General features: G+C 44.2%; 1 protein-coding gene across 1 annotated transcript in view; it reads left to right on the forward strand.

The window, feature by feature from the left end:
* Positions 1-18769, forward strand: part of ASAP1 (ArfGAP with SH3 domain, ankyrin repeat and PH domain 1) — a 348258-nt gene that overhangs the window by 255902 nt on the left and 73587 nt on the right. Inside the window, exons 10-12 of the mRNA XM_080800600.1 lie at positions 7665-7740; positions 9299-9385; positions 15528-15628. Of these exons, the coding sequence (XP_080656726.1) occupies positions 7665-7740; positions 9299-9385; positions 15528-15628 (264 nt within the window). The remainder of the gene's footprint in view (positions 1-7664; positions 7741-9298; positions 9386-15527; positions 15629-18769) is intronic.

Consider the following 18769-nt stretch of genomic DNA (forward strand, 5'->3'; position numbering starts at 1 on the left):
TCTGGTAGAAGAGTCTCTCTGGAGCAGAGAGATAGCAGAAGGAAACCCCACACAATAAAAACCTCCTTGTGGGAAGAGGTATTCCCTCCTTCCGGGAAGAGGTTATAATGGGGTTCTGCCCCTGGTTGAACCTCAGGAATTCCCACAAAGCTAGAAGCCAGGGTAATACTCTTTCACGGATATTCATTCTTTCCTACTTCAGGCAATTCCTCAAAAACCCTTAATAGACTTGTAAACCATCTCTACCTAATTCAGAAGCGGGGGGTTGGGGGGCATGGGTGCGAGGGTGGCTCAGTCGGTTAAGTGTCTGCCTTCGGCTTGGGTCACAGTCCCAGGGTCCTGGGATCCAGCCCTGTGTTAGGCTCTCTCTGCTCAGTGGGGAGCCTGCGTCTCCCCCTCCCACTGCCTGCCACTCCCCCTGCTTATGCACTCATACTCTCTCTCTCTCTCTCTGTCAAAGAAATAAATAAATAAAATCCTTTTTTTAAAAAAAGGAGGATTTCATATCCTAAGTACTTACTCCAGTTCCCCAGATGATTTTCAGTACAAAGTCAGGGGGCACCTAAGAGTAAGTTTGCTCTGGTTAACACCCTGTACAGTCCCAGCACCTCAGCGGGGATGTAGCTGCTACAGCGGAACAATACGGGGAGCAGAAAAGAAGAGCTTCTGACTTTCTGTTACCCTTCCCAGCTCACCCACACCAGCTGCTTGTCACTTTCACACTTGAACATTGTGGGGAACATGCTGCTTTCAGAACAAGCATAATATGCTACTGCTCACCCACTCCTTTTACCACCTAGCAAGTGTCATTGTGATCTGCAGGATCGTGAGCACTTACAAACATTACTATATTATCCTTAATTTTAAAATAATAATAGCTAACATTTATCAAGGGCAATCAGGAAATTGTAGCTCTGGAAGGATGAGTAACTTGCCCAAAGGCACATTCACTCATTCAGTAGATGCTTGGTAAACATGTCAAAGTGGACAAAGCAAAAGAAACCAAAGGAAGAAATAGATAAGTTGGACTTCAAAATTTAAAAAGGTTTTGTGAGTGGAAGGACATTATTAAGAAAGCAAAGGGGTGTCTGGGTGGCGCAGTCAATTAAGCATCTGCTTTTGGCTCAGGTGGTGATCCCAGGGTCCTGGGATCGAGCCCCACATCAGGTTCCCTGCTCAGTGGGAAGCCTGCTTCTCCCTCTCCCTCTGCCTGCTGCCCCCCCCCCCCCCCCCCGCTTATTCTGTCTCTCTCTTTCTTTCTCGGTCAAATAAAATCTTTAAAAATAAAAATTTAAAAAAATTTAAAAAAAAAAAGTGAAAAGACAGCTCACAGAATGGGAGGAAAATAATTGCAAATCATTTATCTGATAAGGGTCTGGTATCCAGAATATATAAAGAACTCCTACAACTTAACAACAAAAAGATAATCCATTTTAAAAGTGGGCAAAGAATTTTAATAGCCATGTCTCCGGAAAAGATACACAATGGCCAAAAGCACAAGAAACACATCTCAATGTCATTAGTCATTGAGGAAAATACAAATCAAAACCACAATGAGATACCACTTTGCCCCCCACTAGGATGGCAGGATTTAAAAACCAACAGCAATAGCAAAATGGAAACTAGGTCTTGGCGAGAATGTAGAGAAATTGGAGCCCATGATACGTTGCTGAAAGAAATGTAAGTAGGTGCAGCTACTTTGGAAGACCTCTTGGCTGTTCCTCAAAAATTTAAGCCTAGAATGACATGGCCTTGCAATCCTACTCCTAGGTAGATAACCCAAGAGGAGTGAAAACAAGTATTTAACAAAATGTTAACAAAATGAACAAATTTAACAAAATGAACAAGAATGTGTTCATACATGCTTATAGCCTCATTATTCACAATAGCCAAAGTGCAGAAACACCCAAATGCCCATCAGCTGATGTCCAGACAAAGTACGGTACTACAGTGCCGTGGGATGCTGTTGGGCTGTATGACTGCAGATTGCCCCATGAGCCGGACCGTGGCGCTCAGAGGCGCCTCACTCCCTCCGCTGTCCTTGGAATGTGGGTCCTGCTTGCCTTTCCCGTTCCCAGAGGCTGCCCCAAGGACATGGCCTTGAGATGATGATGTGGCATTGAGAACACCTGCACAGTGTATTCATGACTGAGCACAGTTGGGGTCTCTTTATAAACTTTGGAGATTTGGAAGGCAGGTGCAGGGACCCAGTCACATAGCTGCCACCCAAGACAACACACACGTCAGCTCCCTTTGCTTTTATGAAAACTGCCCCCTGCCCACCTGCAGGGGCCCGCTGCTCTCTCAGGTCTCTTCCTGCGCTCTGTGTCCAGCAGCCAGTTTCAGATCACACTCAGGAAGCTCCCAGGAGGGTTATAAAGCCACATATGTGCTCTAGCAGGGATCAAGATCTGAAACATTCTAAGTGAAAGAAGCCTGATGTGGAAGGCCCCATACTGTAGGATTCTGTTTCAACAAAATGTCCGTAAAGACAGGTCCACTGAGACAGAAAGCAGAGTATTGTTTGCTAGGGCAAGGGAGGAACTGGGAACCATTCCTAACAGGTACGGGCTTCCTTCTTGCGGTGACGGCCGTATTCTGGAATTAGATAGTGGGGACAGTTGCACCGCATTGTGAACATACTACACACCACTGAATTATACACTTTGAAGTGGTGGATTTTACATTACATGAATTTTATCTTAATTTTTTTAATGCAAAAAATAGTAACAAAACAAAAGCAAAGATCCATGTCCTCGTAGAACTTACATATAGAAGGTGGTAGCACCAAGTCTTACAGGTGTCTGTGACTCCAGAGTGCATGCTTTTGACACGTCAGAAATCTGAATTTGGTAAGCCTGGATTTGGGCCTGGACATCTCTATTTTTAAGACTCTCTTAATGTGAGCCCAGCATATCACTATCAGCAAGCTCTTTGACCTGAACTGTCAAGATAGATTTGTGGTTAATTAGTACTATACTAATTAAACCCTGGCCCTTTAAGTTTCTTAACCACCACAGGACTCAAAGGGAATGTATCGAGAAAATGTCAGCGCAGCTAGCTGGAAATCAGTACCTGGAGCTTCGAAGTAGGCTTTCAGGAGGGATTGGTGGTTGATGTGTTAAGAAATCACGTCATTTTTTAAAATTTGTTTTCTAATTTGTTTTAAAGAACCATACTCTCTGTGATACTACAAGGGCATCCTGGCTTCCTTTGAAAATAATACGCTTCCAGAGCATTTCAGCCTTTGACCAAGTAGCCGCTCTTTCTAAGCCAAGCCAAATATGATTGGGGTAGTAGGAAGATCCTGCTGTCTCTCTTTCTTGAAATTAAATTAAAAGCAGAAAGAACATAATATCTCCCTTTCCCATCCTTGTTTGGACAGAATAAGAGGTGAAGTACGTAGCGACTTTCTCAGGTTAGAGAGGACTGCCTTGCTCTGAGCGTGTGCTCTGCCTCATGGACTGGTGACTGTGTTCACACTCGTAAGCCCGCACTCTGCAGCTGTGAGCGTGTTACAGTAGTTGGAAGAAATGTGAGGGCCCTTCTGCCTATCATTTGGCAACTTTTATTTTTCTGGCACTGTGGGTCATTAAAATATGGTCCTGTTTCTTTCAAGCTGCTTATTTCAGAAGCGAAGCCAATGCAGCTATGTCTCTAAGGTCAGAGAAATAATGAGGCTCATTTTGCTGTCCTGTGGCCATCATGTATTCAGCTTCTTCTCTGTGCCTGGCATTTTAAGAACATTATCACAGTGCTCACAAGAACTCTCCACGGTACATGGGATCATCTCCATTTCCTGCATAAGGACGCTGAGGCACAGGGACTCAGAGATTATGCTGTTACCCAGCGGAAGAGCCAGGATTTGGACCAGATCAGCCTGATATGTTTAACTACTACCTGTGCTCCAGAGCTAGGAATACTTACACTCAAATCCCAACTTTGCACTGAATGTCTAGATGACCCCATTTAAACAACTTAAGCTCTCTGGGCCTCAGTTACCTTGTCTGGTACAGGTTAATAATAATCATCATCTATTTTCTTGGCTTCCTAATGAGACTTAAAAGGGATGCTTAATTATGCATAATAACAAGTGACTGGCACAGAATAAATACTTACATGCCAGTAAGTATTATTATTATTACTGTTGTATATTATTATTACTGTCATTATTATTATTACTGTTTATCATCATCTATTTTCCAAAGATCTCATTATATTTCAGTTATGTGCAGAGAAAGTGGCCAAGGGACAAGTGGGGTATCAGAGAGGTGATGTCACTTTCCGCAGGGAAGGCATACACATTCAGGTTGAGTGACAGGTAATCAGAACTGACATCTGTGCTTCCTTTTCCAATTAGGAGAACACTTTTATCTGTAGTAGTTCATCTGCCTCTCTTGGAAGCCAGGAAACATCCACCTTTGGATGATCTTGCTCACTTTCAGAGAGGGTCGCAATCTGCCCAAGGTTATACATACAGTGAGATTGAGAGATTTTGGTTCTCAATCCAAAATGTGATACACTTTTGACTCCAGAGTTCATGTATTTCCAGTGAACCAGAGCCAGTGAACTGGAGGGAGGAGACCAAGAACAGAGAAGCCCCCTGCCCTCAGTGAAATGTTGTGGCAGGTGATGTGTGACCATAACTCTGAGGCTCACCCAGCCCGTGGCTGAGACTAACTGCTCAAGGCAGGCACAGTCAGGCACAGAGGGCAGGGGTCACCAGACCCACCTTGCCGTGGATAGCACGTCTGCCTTTGCTTACTGATGACTGTGTTACGAATGTCAAGATGGTTTTGTTCTCCCTGCAACTTGTCCCCTCTGCCTCCTGTTCCCGTTCCTCACCAAAACCCAGAAGTGAGCCCTAGCATAACTTTCTGAGATGGACTCAGCTCAGTTGGTTCTTTTCTATAATTTTGTTTTGCCTAACATATGAATATATAATGTGTTTCAGAAAATGAAGTTAACAAAAGAGAAAACCTGTTTTTTCAGTGAGAAGATTATTGGATTTATGTATATGATTTGGTTGTAAAAATTGGGTCATATTATAGATTAAAATGATTTCTTACTCTGTTAATTTTTCTTAGTCTGTGTTTGTAATGTCCTGAAGAATTCAAATGTAGGAAGACAGACTTGTTGGGGTCTTTCTTCAGCCTTTGAATTGGTAGGAATTTGTCCCCTTCCAACTTGCTTTCACGTGCTGATAAATAACTTGTCATTTTTCTCAGTGCCATCTCAAATGGAAACAGTGCCCTTCTTCTTAAAATGTGTGTGTTTTATAACATTCCTGTGTGCTCTTCAACTCTGAGTTCACTTAGTCAGTTAGTCCAGGAGAACAAATGCCATGATCGAAATGGTGGTATTCTCTACTATCTTAACACGCTACCCCCTGGCCACATGTGGCTGCTGTGACTGGTGAGACTTTAGGAACTGAATTTTACATTAATTTTAATTAAATTGGCTGCTAGTGGCCACCCCATTAGAAAACACAAACCTAGAGCATTGTCATTTAAACTCATCTTTAAAAAAAAAAAATTCAATTCCATTCATGGTGAAAGTGAAAATCAAACACTAAACCTGTCTGTAGTGAATTTCTATCCCTTGGGGAAGAGCAGGACTCCTTCTGTGATAAACCCACGCAGTCCAGGGAAGGAAGAGAACATGTACTGAGCGTGTCCTAACAACCCAGCTCTTTGTGGAGCGAGTTCGTAGGTGTTACCCGTGTTACCCGCCCCACTGAGTACAGTTAACAGGAGCAGAAGTGACTCACCAGGGAACCCCTGCTAGTAAGCCCTCGAGCACAGATTCTAAGCCTTAAGCCTCTTACCCTGAGGCCCTTTTTCTGTTGTGAGGAGTCCTGCTGGCATCCACCTTACACTGATATGTTCTACCTTCAGACCCTTTGTCCAGAAGTTATTTCAGTATCAGAGATGAGAAGTGGTTTTGCTGTGAGTGACTTTGTCGCCATCCTCCTGCCTCTTCCACAGACCCTTTTTCCCGCACGTAGATATTGCTGGTCCAGGTTAATGTTCATGAATGGCCTGCTCTGGGCAGAGCACAGCCTGGAGCTCTAGGGCTGGCATTAGTCCTGGGCGCAAGCCCGTGCTGGAAAATGCCATCCCCTGGATAGGCAAGACCAGGGCAAGCTGCTGTGGGAGGCAGCAGCAAACTGAGCTACAGTAGAAGCGTAGGGGGAAAGGCATTTCAGCAAGAGGGAACAGCAGATGCAAACGCCTGGGAGAACTGAAGGAGAAAAAAATGTAGCATGGCTGGGGTCCAATTTTTTCAAAGATAGTAATCAAAGATAGTAAGAGATAAAACCAGAAAGCTATTCAGGGGCCAGAACATAAGTCGCATTCAATTCCGTACTGAGAAGTTTATCTTTCATCCCGATAGGCAGGGGTGAACCACTGAATGTTAGAAGGGTTTAAATGTAGCTCTCAAGTTAAATGGTTAACCAAAAGCCCTCCTTCCTCCCATTTCTCTGCTGAAAGACTTTGTGAAGAGAGTGTTTCTTTTCCTTATTTTAGTAAGGGTTCTCAGCTGAAGATGTCAACCTTAAAAAATTCTCACACATGTGGGATTTCAGTATTCATTCCTGGAGGGCCAGTTCTGATAAGGATGTATTGTTACCAGTGATGGTGCATGTTAAGCTAAATACATTTGGAGATACGGATCCTAAGATGTGCCCTAAAACTTCCTGATCGTGCTCCGTTCTTGTTACTCACTGAGCATCTGCCCGGGGCAGGACCCACCGCAATCCTGAGATGAGACTGTCTTCGTCCATAAGGACCTCATTCTTCTGTGAGGAAACAGCAGCAGATGTGGGACAGGGTTAGAGGAGCCTCCAGGAGGACAGAGAACCATACAAACACTGAAACAAGTGGGACTCCTGGGCGGAGGGATTAGACAGGAGATCTCTTGGCTTGCCGTCAGGAGCAGGGGTGTCCGAGTCAGAGCCTGGCCCCAAATCCCAGTTTTGCCACTTCTCTAGATGCGTGAGCAGATGATGTACTCACCCTGTGCCTCAGTTTGTCCTCTGAAAAGGCAGTGAGATTGAAGTGCTCGTGAACTCCTTCAGGTTGCTGTGGGAGGCGAATGAGATAACTCACATAAAGTGCAAGCGTGCTTAGCTTGTTCTGCTCGCTTGGTGCCTGCCAATGCGGATTCTTACTCGGGGTGACGTGGCGCCGTCTGGCTGTGCACGTGGCCGGGCACCATCCGTCCAACTTGCTGTGCTTCGAGCATGAGCCCGGCAGTCTTTGGAGAACTGAAAGGTGGCCAGCTTCCCTGCATCCTCTCCTTACAGTGTCTAATTTATCCTCATGATATTCCACCAGTTATGATGTCTCTCTCTTTCGAATTCAAATACAGCACAATCGGGAGGGCTGTTTCCGTGAAGAGACGGGTGTGCACATGAGACTGTGGCGTTGGGGCCGCGGCTGTAATTTCCTCTGTTTACGTGACACCTGCCAGCACGTGTCAGATAGTGCCCATAATCTGCTTGTTGGTGCATCTTTATAAAATACTGAATTGCGTTTATAAGCGTTTTGTGTAGCTGTGTGGGTAGAGAGCACATATATTCGTGTTCTCGGATCTTACGGGTAACTAGTGCTCATTTCTTTTTTATACTTCTGGTAAATCTCTGCTGTTCTCCATCATAGTTTCTTTCAAGATGGCTTGAAAACGGCTGATAAATTGAAACAGTACATCGAGAAACTGGCTGCTGATTTATATAATGTAAGTATTTCATGAAATACACGCATTTTAAGTTGCTTTTGTAGATATATATCAGTGCATTTGAAATCTGGATTAGAAGAGCTTTAAAGAAAAGAAGCAGGGGTAAGTGATCTGTCAGGATAAACCCAGTGCAGGTAAGCCTTCAGTTTAAATCAGAAGGCCTTGACGGTCAGATGTCCTAGGGTACGTTTTGGGGGCATAGGAGGAATGAGGGTGTGTAACCATCGGTTCTAGATGGCTGTCTGTTCGGGGTCGAGTAGCATCACCTGTGAGTGCCCTGTAGTCAGCACTTGGAGGAATAATATTTGACCATGAAGGACAAAACTTAAGATTATCTCGGAGTAGGCAGGTTTATGATTTTTTTTGTTTGCTTGTTCTATATTTTCTCTCTTTTATCAGATGTCTAGAATTTTGCTTTTATAATAGCAAAGTCACACAAACTTTTTTGAGAAAAAAACTAAATGCAGGAATAGAAATGGCCAGTTTGTTCCCCACAATCCACTTGGCACTGAATAATATTAAAAGTGTGTTTTATGAGTACAACTACATATCTTGAAATAAGGTTTCAGAGTTATGAATAATACCTTCTATTTTCTGTAAGTTTAAAAACTGTGTGTAGCTGTGTATTTTTTCCAATTGTCTTTTTTTTTTAAGATTTTATTATTAGAGCATGAGAGAGCACAAGCAGCAGGGGAAAGGGAAAAGAGAGAGGGAGAAGCAGGCTCCCCACTGAGCAGGGAGCCCGACATGGGGCTAGATCCCAGGACCCTGGGAACATGACCTAAGCCCAAGGCAGGCGTTCACCTGACTGAGCCATCCAGATGTCATCCACTCCCCATTGTCTTTTAATAGTTAACATGATTTGGGTTTAAGTTCTAGCTGATTTAAAAAAAAAAAAAAAAAAAAAAAGAGCACCAGTCCCTTACCCTTGGGTGCCACTGTGCAAACATTCATATACCTTAGCCCATTGGGTTCTGGTCCTTTTTCACAGTTTCTTCTGGCCCATTTAGTCACATTATGGAATTCCTGCTACCACCTTTTGAAAAACCAGAAGCAAGTGACCCAGTGTTCTTTCTAAACTTTGTTTAAGAATAGTACTTCAGGGCACCTGGGTGGCTCATTTGGTTGGACAGCTGCCTTCAGCTCAGGTCATGATCCTGGAGTCCCAGGATCGAGTCCCGCATCGGACTCCCTGCTTAGCAGGGAGTCTGCTTCTCCCACCGACCTCTCTCCTCTTATGCTCTCTCTCTCTCTCAAATAAATGACTAAAATCTTAAAAAAAAAAAAAAAAATGGTACTTCAGAGCTAATTGTCTTGCCTAGATGTATTAATAAGAAGGCCTGTTGCATTAAGTCACTAATTTCAAAAGTCACTGGTACTTACATAAGATGAGAAAATTCTGCCTTTCATATAAAAAAAAATGAGACCATGTAAAGATTTTAATAAAGAAATCAATGATATAATTGAACTTTTTGATGACCGGCATATTTGGATGAATTAAACTCAGCTCATTCATATATAAAAGATATGTAACGAAAGTCATGTTTTTCTGCCACAGATAAAACAGACCCAGGATGAAGAAAAGAAACAGCTCACTGCACTCCGAGACTTAATAAAATCCTCTCTTCAACTCGATCAGAAGGAAGTAGGTGATCTCTGTGTTTCCAGCAGGGCTACCGGTAAAAATGTGAGGTGGCTTGGGATGACCTCTGTGTTTCCTAATCTGCAAAATAGGCATGTCACCAGCTTCCTGCCATCGTGGTTGTGGGGACAAACAAGATAGAAGATACAAGTGTATACCCACTGCCTCACCCCGTATAGTGACCGTGCTTTATGACCCTTGCCCTCCTTGCACAAAAGATGTTCTTAACGCCTCAACTACAATTCCAGGACCCTAGGTTGGCCATTCCGGCTTTGAAGTCATGTACTTCAAATGTACTCTGTCCTCTCAGGGTGAAGTACACACCCATGTCCTCTTTAGGTCATCTCTGTCTTTCTGGGCAGCCAGAAGGGGGCCGATACAGAATCCTCTAGAATCGTCTAGTAGAGAGCAGGTCAGCCATACAAACCAGCAGTCATACCCTAAGTGGTATTGGTGCCATAAGAGATCTGCTGGGAAGGGGCATGCCAGCAGAGGAGGGATGCTGAGAGGACCCTGAGATAGAAGCTGCCTGAAATAGTCCACAGTTGCCCCCAGCAGTTTGGGGGATAAAGAGGGCAGAAGATTGAGAGATGGGGTTTCTGAGGTGGAAACTCAGGCCTAGTGATAGATGACCTTGGACGCACACAACAGGGTATGTATGGACTTCATGCCAAGGGTAAGTAAGCTAAACAGTGAGCGCTATTTGTTACGTAGGGGAGGGTCAAGTTTTGCCTGTTTGTATTAGGAAGTTATCATGCATTGAATTTAAGTGCGGTATCTCAGTGCATATTTACTGATACCACATAAAGCAGAATATTTTTTTTACGATTTTATTTTTTTATTTGACAGAGATAGAGAGGGAGCACAAGTAGACAAGAGCGGCAAGCAGGCTCTCCATGAAGCAGAAAGCCCAATGTGGGGCTTGATCCCAGCAACCTGGGATCATGACCCAAGCGGAAGGCAGCTGCTTAACCGACTGAGCCACCCAGGCGCCCCATGCTGAGCATTTCTTATATTTCCATTTCCGCATGATACCACCTCACAATGGCAAACTGACTGTACATTCTGAAAATTTCTGAAGGGGCTTCTGAGTCCAAAACAAAAAAAAAAGCCAACCCTCCTCAAACATACAAGCCCTGGACCTGCCACTCTCACCCTTTAAAGCAACCCAGAAGGTTCTCTTTACTGAGTGAAGATAGTCCTCTGGGTTTCCGAGCGGGAGAAGTGTATATAGCCCTTTCACCCTGGGCACCTGCAGACTGGAAGTAGACATTAGTGGCCAGGAGGTGTGGACCTCTTTAGTCCAGGGCCTCCACCAGCGTCTGTACCCGTGTCTGGAGGCCTCTTTGAGATGCTTATTACTGGCTCACAGATCCTGGGAGCAGTGGCCCCTTGAATGATCTCTCCGTGTGAGAGCAACGGGAAGACTCACAGTGGAGGGTGAGAAGTGCGTGCTGTTCAGGCAGAGGCAGAAGCTTGCAAGGTTTTGTACTTACCGAAACATACTTAACCACTTGCTAACTTTGCTTTGTTGTACAGTATTACCACCTTCCTATGTATGGAAGCCTTCTTAGCGGGAAAAAAGGCCATTGCAGTCCCTTTCTGTTTTGCATAGAGGCTGATGTAATCTTCTCCCAGTAGTTAAAGAACAAGGTTGCATATAAGCCAAACAAGTGCGTACACGATAAAATGCACATGATTTGATTTAAAGCCACTCCAAATTAATCAATGATGTGTGTTCGTTAGCACTGTGTCCAGAGTATTTTACGGGTAAAATTGATCTTTCACAGCACACTTATCCCATCCCCATGCTGTTCATTATATGTCATTGCAAAATAAGGCTGGCAGGTAATGATTTCTAATGACTCAAATAAGGAAGGAGACCGTCCACGTAGAGTTCTTACCGTAGCACTGCTATTCGAGAAGAGCATAAACTAACCTGATAAATGACCTGAGGAATTAAAAGCACCCAGCAAACTATTTAACCTCTTCACCCCCACCAGGTTCTAACTTGACTCTTCTAAAGGAGGCTTCAAGAATTTGAGCTGTCAGTAGGATCCCCAGGCTTTTGGTGGACTTGTTTTTTCTTGTCAAAATTCTTCATTGACTCCTGACAGATGTTCTATGAAATTAATCATCTTAAGCTTTTTTAATAGCCTAACTTCCCAGGAGAACTGTTTGCTACATAACTATCTTTAGGGTTGAAAATATTTTAAATAATGATGGATACTCATAAATCTTTCCCGAAATTCCAGCGTTTTGTTAGAGTCTCTCTCCATTTCCCATCATAGTGTGGTTTGCACGGTGTTTGACAGATTCTGTGTTTTGCTCATCTCTGCAGGATCTGACACACTGTCTGGCACCCAAAAGCTACTCAAAAAATATTTAGTAAACAGAAGGAATCCCTTGCCCCCTCCATGTATCCCTTACTTGAGAGATTTGAAGCTTCTCTAGTAGAGGTTAGTTTTAGGTTGGATACCACAAACATTTCTAACCCAATTAAATCAGTGAGTAATTACTTGCAGTTTAAAAAGATTTGAGATATTACTCCTTTATAATGCATTTTATATGTTGTTATGGTTTTCTAAGAAGAAAGTAAGGTGATTTCTCCATACTCTAATAGAGAATAGGAATAGAACTTAAAAAAAAAAAAATGACACCATAGTTTCATTCTGTAGTTTACATTCTTGGCTCATGTTATGGAATTTTTCCAAGATTTCATTTTAAGTCATTGTGTAAGTTTAGTTTTATATTTATTGCCTGAATGAATTTCTCACTTGGATTTCTCTTTCCTGAATACATGTTTAATTTTTATTATATTATCAAAGGATTCAGACCTCTTTCATTCCTTCCATCATGTTTTGTTTTGTTAATTATTGTGTTAATTCTCCATTATTTATTTTCTCAAAAAAGAAAACCCTCTTTTCGTTTATCTAGAGCTCCCTGCAAAGCAAGCAGGATGGCCGTCATTTCTCAAAGTGCAGAAATAATAGTTTGCAGGACTGCCTTATTTTTTTTTAAGATTTTATTTATTTATTTGACAGAGAGAGATCACAAGTAGGCAGAGAGACAGCCAGAGAGAGAAGGAGAAGCAGTCTCCCTGCTGAGCAGAGAGCCCAATGCGGGGCTCGATCTTAGGACGTTGGGATCATGACCCAACCCGGAGGCAGAGGCTTAACCCACTGAGCCACCCAGGCGCCCCAGTTTGTAGGACTACTTTAAGCCATAGAACTCAACAGTAGTCGATGTAGGGTTGTTGATGCTATATTTCTGAAACGTGCTGCTTCCTTCCTGCTCAGCTTAGTCGAGTAGGCTTCTGAGGTCAGAGCCTGGAGATCAGCCACTTTTTTCACCTTTAAAAGCCTATTTGCCTCATGGAAAACAAGGTCCATTCAGGTTGTTACTCAGAATTTAAAGTTTATTTAAGCTAGTAATAAATATATGTAAGGGATGTCTTAAAGGCAAATTTACAGAACGTAATATTTTTCATAAGTTATTAACATCCAGATCCTTGCTTTACAAAAGATAAATACTCTTGTTTTTAAAACTTAGGTTTTATTTGAAGGATTAGCAAACAGGCTTTTAGAGATGCATAGTTCTAAAGCATTCAGACCAACCTAGAAATTACATGGGCAGACAGAGAGCAGTTTCGTTCAATGGAAAGCATTCCAAGGAACAGAGTTATTCTTTTAATAAGAATTTTTATCCAGGGAGATTTCAGATTTTGTTTTTAATGTTCTCGGGAGGTATAGAAATGGCAGCGATCCCTGACTCCAAATCCAGAGTTGAGTGGTTTTCATGTGACGTCATTGGGTGGAAGCAGAAAGCTCCATGGATTTCCTTTATCCTGGCCCCTTGTTTCGTCCCATGCCTCAGATCTCCACCACCAGACCTAATTTTCCATCCTGATTGTTCTATATTAGTATTATGGACATATTGCTGCCTCCTTCAAGAAAACAATGTGTGTCACTGCTGTTGTTGGGGTCTGTCATGGCGGCGCTGAGGGAGGAAGCCCGTCTGATCCATAGTACCGTCCTCAGCCCCATCTCCGTCCAGAAAGCCTGAAAGCATCTATGAGGGAGGATTTGGGATTCAGGTTACTATGAGTGCAAGGCTGTGGGCCCTGATTAAAAGTAAATATGTAGGAGAATTTCTAAAGAGACTGATAAACTCCAGCCCAATTCCCACCCTCCCCAGCTGATTGAAATGGTGCCATTAACTGTTTCAGCTGGAGGGAGTCTGGACAGTTACAGACAAATGGCTCAGATTAAGGAAATGACTAGAGTCTAAGCTCTTCAGGGTGAGTCCCCTTGCCTGCTAGAGCAAGCATTCGGCAGTGTTACCTTCATGAGGGAGCAGAAGGTCAGTGTATAAGCACCCACCTCAGGGACAGGGGTTGTGCTGTACTCCGTGTCCTCAGTGCCTTCCTGATACCTGCCATTTGGGTGTTCAGGACATGGTTTTGGACACACAACTCATCACATGTGGGAAGCCTCACAGAGGCATACTGTCCTAGAGCTCTTCCTTTCACTATTATTAACATTCATTTGCGTGCACTGAGCACATACTGTCTGGTCCAGAAGGATCCCGAATGCCACAGGCCATCCTGACCTTAAAGGGATCTTGTGCACAGGCCATCAGTACACAACCAGTGCTCAGTTCTCCTTTCTTCACCATCACATTGCAGTTGTTGCTTCTGAACTGCATATTTTTATTCTCTTTGCATGGAAAACTAAAAAAGAATCCTACAATTTTTGGTTCCTTTTAGATTTTCTAAAGTAATTTGGGTTTCACGGAGCCATTGATTCCCTAAACACACACTTGGAAGTTTGTCACCCATTTTTATCTTGATGAAATGTGTACCTCATACCCTTCCATGCAGGTTTCCTTCTGGTTTCATTTAAATAACCTGAAATCGGGGCGCCTGTGTGGCTCAGTGGGTTAAAGCCTCTGCCTTCGGCTCAGGTCATGATCCCAGGGTCCTGGGATCGAGCCCCACATCGGGATCTCTGCTCAGCAGTGAGCCTGCTTCCTCCTCTCTCTGCCTGCCTCTCTGCCTGCTTATGATCTCTCTCTCTCTCTGTCAAATAAATAAATAAAATCTTTAAAAAAAAATAAATAAAAATAAATAAATAACCTGAAATAAAACTCCACAAATATAAAGATGTTTTATTGTCCCATACCCTGAAGTTTATGTAATTCTGAAGATGGCGTGTGTTCTGGTGTTAAGTATCTTTACAGTGCTATTTTCTCCGTATGTTATATAAGGTGCTTAAATCATGAGAGATGACTATCAATGAAATTAACTATGTTTTCAAATGTTCTGCCTTTTTCCTCTGTTGCTTTTGCCCTTCCTGATCGAAGTCTAGGAGAGTAAGTCAACACTTTCTGTGAGAATGTATTATCCTACCTCTGTGTTTAAACCCCATGTCCTCATTCTACAGTTCAGCATTGTTGGTTTATTTCATACATTTTCCAAGTGTAATGGCTGCATCTGGTCATGCAGTCTTTAGAAACGATGGGGAGGTATATCAGGGGAGCAAAAGTGTTAACTCCAGCTGGTTTGCATCTGTCTTGTTCTGCGGGTCCTGGTCAGCCTTTTACCACATCATACACAACATGGCCAGAGAATCATCGTTTTTAATTAAAAGCATGCTTGACAGCTTATTTTACGGAGCCCCTGCTGGTTACAAACCAAGAATTTCTAACAATTCGCAGTAGCTCACTCAGAAGGTACACTTTGTATTGTGGGTATTTTAGCAGAATATGTGGAGGGAGAAAAGCGGGCCTAAGGGAAGAGCTCATTTGGGTTGCATGCACTACGTTTGTGAGCCACTTGGGTTTTCCAGCCTTCCCTGTCCTAGCCTGTGCGGCCCCAGCGACCTGTTCCGTCCTACCATGCTGTCTCACCAAAGTGTGCAGGAATCAGCTGGGTTCCGAACTAGAAACAGGAGTTCTTGGACTTGCCTGTGACTCCTGTAATTGTTTCCCAGCCTGGTTTCCTCTAAAATACAGGCAAGGACGTGATGGCTCTTAAAGTTCCGTAATTCTCTTAGCCCCAGCCAAGAGGCTCAATGGCAGAATAGAGGCAGGGACTGGAGAAGTGTGTCCAGCATTGGTCTGATCAGTGGCTTCTCCTTTCCAGGATTCCCAGAGCCGGCAAGGAGGGTACAGCATGCACCAGCTGCAGGGCAACAAGGAGTACGGCAGTGAGAAGAAGGGCTACCTGCTGAAGAAGAGCGATGGGTATGCGTAAGGCCAGCCCACCAGCCGTGCGCACTTAGGGCTTCCTGGGTGTCAGCAGCCTAGGAATTTATCCCACCTGCAGGCCAGGAAAGCACACTTCAGAATTTTCTAATGCAGTAGCTTCCGGCCTTGAGCCCACTGGTTTCCCTCAGCTGATTTAACCTGCTGTCTTTCCAAGAAGCAGTTGCTGTCCTTTGGTGCCTAATTGGCACCAGGGACTTGTGGCCTGCCATTGTAGGAAGGCAGAAGCTGAGTGCAACGGGAAGCAAGCAAGTGGGTTGCGGACTTCATGCTTGCCCACCTCTCTGCTTTGATTCATCCGCCCTTTTCTCTGCTGGGGTGCCCACCTGGCCGCCCAAACCTAGCCTTGGGAGTCAGCCCCGAGTCCCCTCCTTCTTACATCACGGCCACTGTCACGACAAGCTCTTCCATTTCTAGCAGGACATGATGCATGTCTTGCCATCTCTGCTGCCCTGCCCTCGGAGGAACCACTGCCGTCTCTCCTGGAATATCTGAGTAGCCTCTCCATGTCCCTCCCTCTTCTCCATCGCATCTCTGCACAGCACTCAGAGTAGCCTTTAAAAAACATAGAGCACATCAGGTCCTTCCCATGCTCGAAGTGCATGTAGGGTCTGAGCCCCGCCTCTGTCTGCAGTGTTGTCTTGTGCCATCTCCTCCCCTGGCCCAGCCACACCGGCTTCTTTCTCTTGCTTCAGCAGTGATTCTGTTTCACAGTTAGTACATAAGTAGACTCCTAATTACTCACTTTGCGTACTATCCTTCTTTCTGAAAGAAAGCTGCTTTTCTGATTACTTGTGGATATGCACTCGTTGACTTTAAGACATAGACATTTTTTTATTTGTTTGTTAAAATTGCAACCATTACTTATATAAATTACAGTCCTAAATCTCTGATCACTGTCAGTTTTGCTTATCATTCTACTCATGTGTCCCATGGATGTCTTTTGGGAGTTGCAGTGTATGTCAAGCATTGTTAGAGATACTGGGAAGTATAGCATTGAAGAAGAAAGATAAGGAGGTCCTAGCCTCATGGGGCTTACACTCTGAGTTGGGAGACAGACAATAAAGAAGGAGCTGTGTGGGAGATCAGACGGTAACAAGTGCTCTGGGGGAGGGTAAAGCAAGGCAGGGGCTCGGGGCATGTGGGAGTGGTCCTTGCAGTCATGCAGGGTGGTCAGGGAAGACGGTAGTGAGGAGATGTTCGAGCAAAGACTTGCAGGAAGTGAGGGGATCATCTCTACAGAGATCTGTAGAGATGGCCAGGAATATGCTTTCCTCTGTGATACAGGAGTTAGGCATGACTAGGACTGAGTGTGGAGCTGGGGGTCATAGGAGACAGGTGAGAGGGGGCAGGACACAAGCCAGGAGGGTTTTGGAAACCACTGAGTGGAGATGGGAGTCATTGAAAGGTTTTAAGCAGAAGAATGCCATAATCGGCCTCATTTGAAAGACTCTGGATGCTGGTCTGAGCGCAGCTGTGTAGGACGTAAGACTAGAAGTGGGCGGGCCAGTCAGAGGTGAACAGGGATCCAGGGAACAGCCACAATGGAGGAAGGATGGGTCAGAGTCCAGAAAACGCTGGTAGGACCACCAGGATTTATATATAAGGGCATAAGGAAAGAAAAGCATCCCAGCACAGAGCATAGGAGCTGGCTCTTTGTAGAATGTCAGTGAATATTGACCACTAAGTCTTGCAAAAAGTAAAAGAAGAAAAGACGCACCAGTGACCTCAATCACAGTTTAAACTGGGCTCTTCCTAACTGACACAGTGACAGACTATAGCCCCGATGGCGTGGTATCTAGTGGAGATAAATTATTCATCCTGTAGCTTTAACACTGCTCGCCTAAAGGTGCAAGGCTTTTCTTCACATTAGAATTAACTGTTTCTAAGTGAAGTGGTTAATACCTAACTTTCAAGAAAAGTCAGCTGAGTCTTTGCAGAGATACTGTTTGGTTCAAACCCCGAAATGTTCAGGAAAGCATCAGCTCATGATGTGCCTGCACTTGCTTTGTGCCTGCCATATGTATCCGGGTGCCTGTCACACCTCTCATCTGACACCTTCTGTAGATGGTGTCACTCAGAGAGATTAAGTAATTTGACAGAGATCTTACAGCCAGGATGTAAGAAAGCCCAAATTCTAACCTGAGTCTTATGACGTAATGCTGGGTTATCTCCCTTTTGTATTCCAAAGAGGCGTGACTGCTGTTGATTGCCCTTGGAGGACGCAGGGCATCAGCTGGCATGTGCTCACACTCCTGACTCCGCTCTTCTGGTCAGTTCTTCCTTCATGCACTCACTCTCCAGACATCCATTAAGCCCCGTAGTGTTTCAGGCAGTCTGCTAGATGCTGGAAGGTAAAAAGGCCATGAGAGGTGGGCCTCACCCTCACCCTGCCTACAGTCTGTTGGGAAGAGATAAGGAAAGCACTGTTGCAAAAGAGGCTGGAAGTCCAGTGGGCCTGCCTCCCACAACTTCACGGGCTGCAGAGGGTGAATAATGATAACCCAAGCTGGCCTGCCATTGCTGTCTGTGGAAGAGGAAAGAACTGAGTTGCTTACACTTGAAGACAGACTCACTTGCTAACCGTGACTGCTGATGTGTTGTATGATTTTCTTCTCAGGATCAATTGCTTTAGTAATTTCCGACCCTAGTTCTGGAATACCTGTAAAGGATTATTATGCAATTTGAAAAACACTTCAAATTTTTTAGAAGTAATTTTGAAGCTTTATGACTCAAAGGTATCCATGGAGAGGCAAAGGAGTAATTGTTTTACATACATTTTCTCAGCATAGTCCTAGAGGATGGGCATTGTCTTCACGATGCAGATTTAGGCAAGCAGGCCTCCAGGAGGTCAGTACCATGAACAAGGTCCTGTGGCTAGTGGGCACTGGTGCCGGGAGTGAAGCCCAAGGAATTGAGCATCAGAGCTGGGACTTGCTTAGTTACAGCAGACTGCCTTATAATAGACAATTCCTATTCTGGAATTCTGAGGTTCGGGCATGGTGTACGTGGTGTTCTCTCTGGCACTTTCTGAACAGATCGTTGAAGTCCTTTGTACTTCCATTCAGGAACTTTTCAGGCAAGCATCCTTAAAGCTTTCTGTACAGAGAGGGAAGGCAC

The sequence above is a fragment of the Martes martes genome (genome assembly GCF_963455335.1).
Source record: "Martes martes genome assembly, chromosome: 4".
Lineage (NCBI taxonomy): Eukaryota > Metazoa > Chordata > Mammalia > Carnivora > Mustelidae > Martes > Martes martes.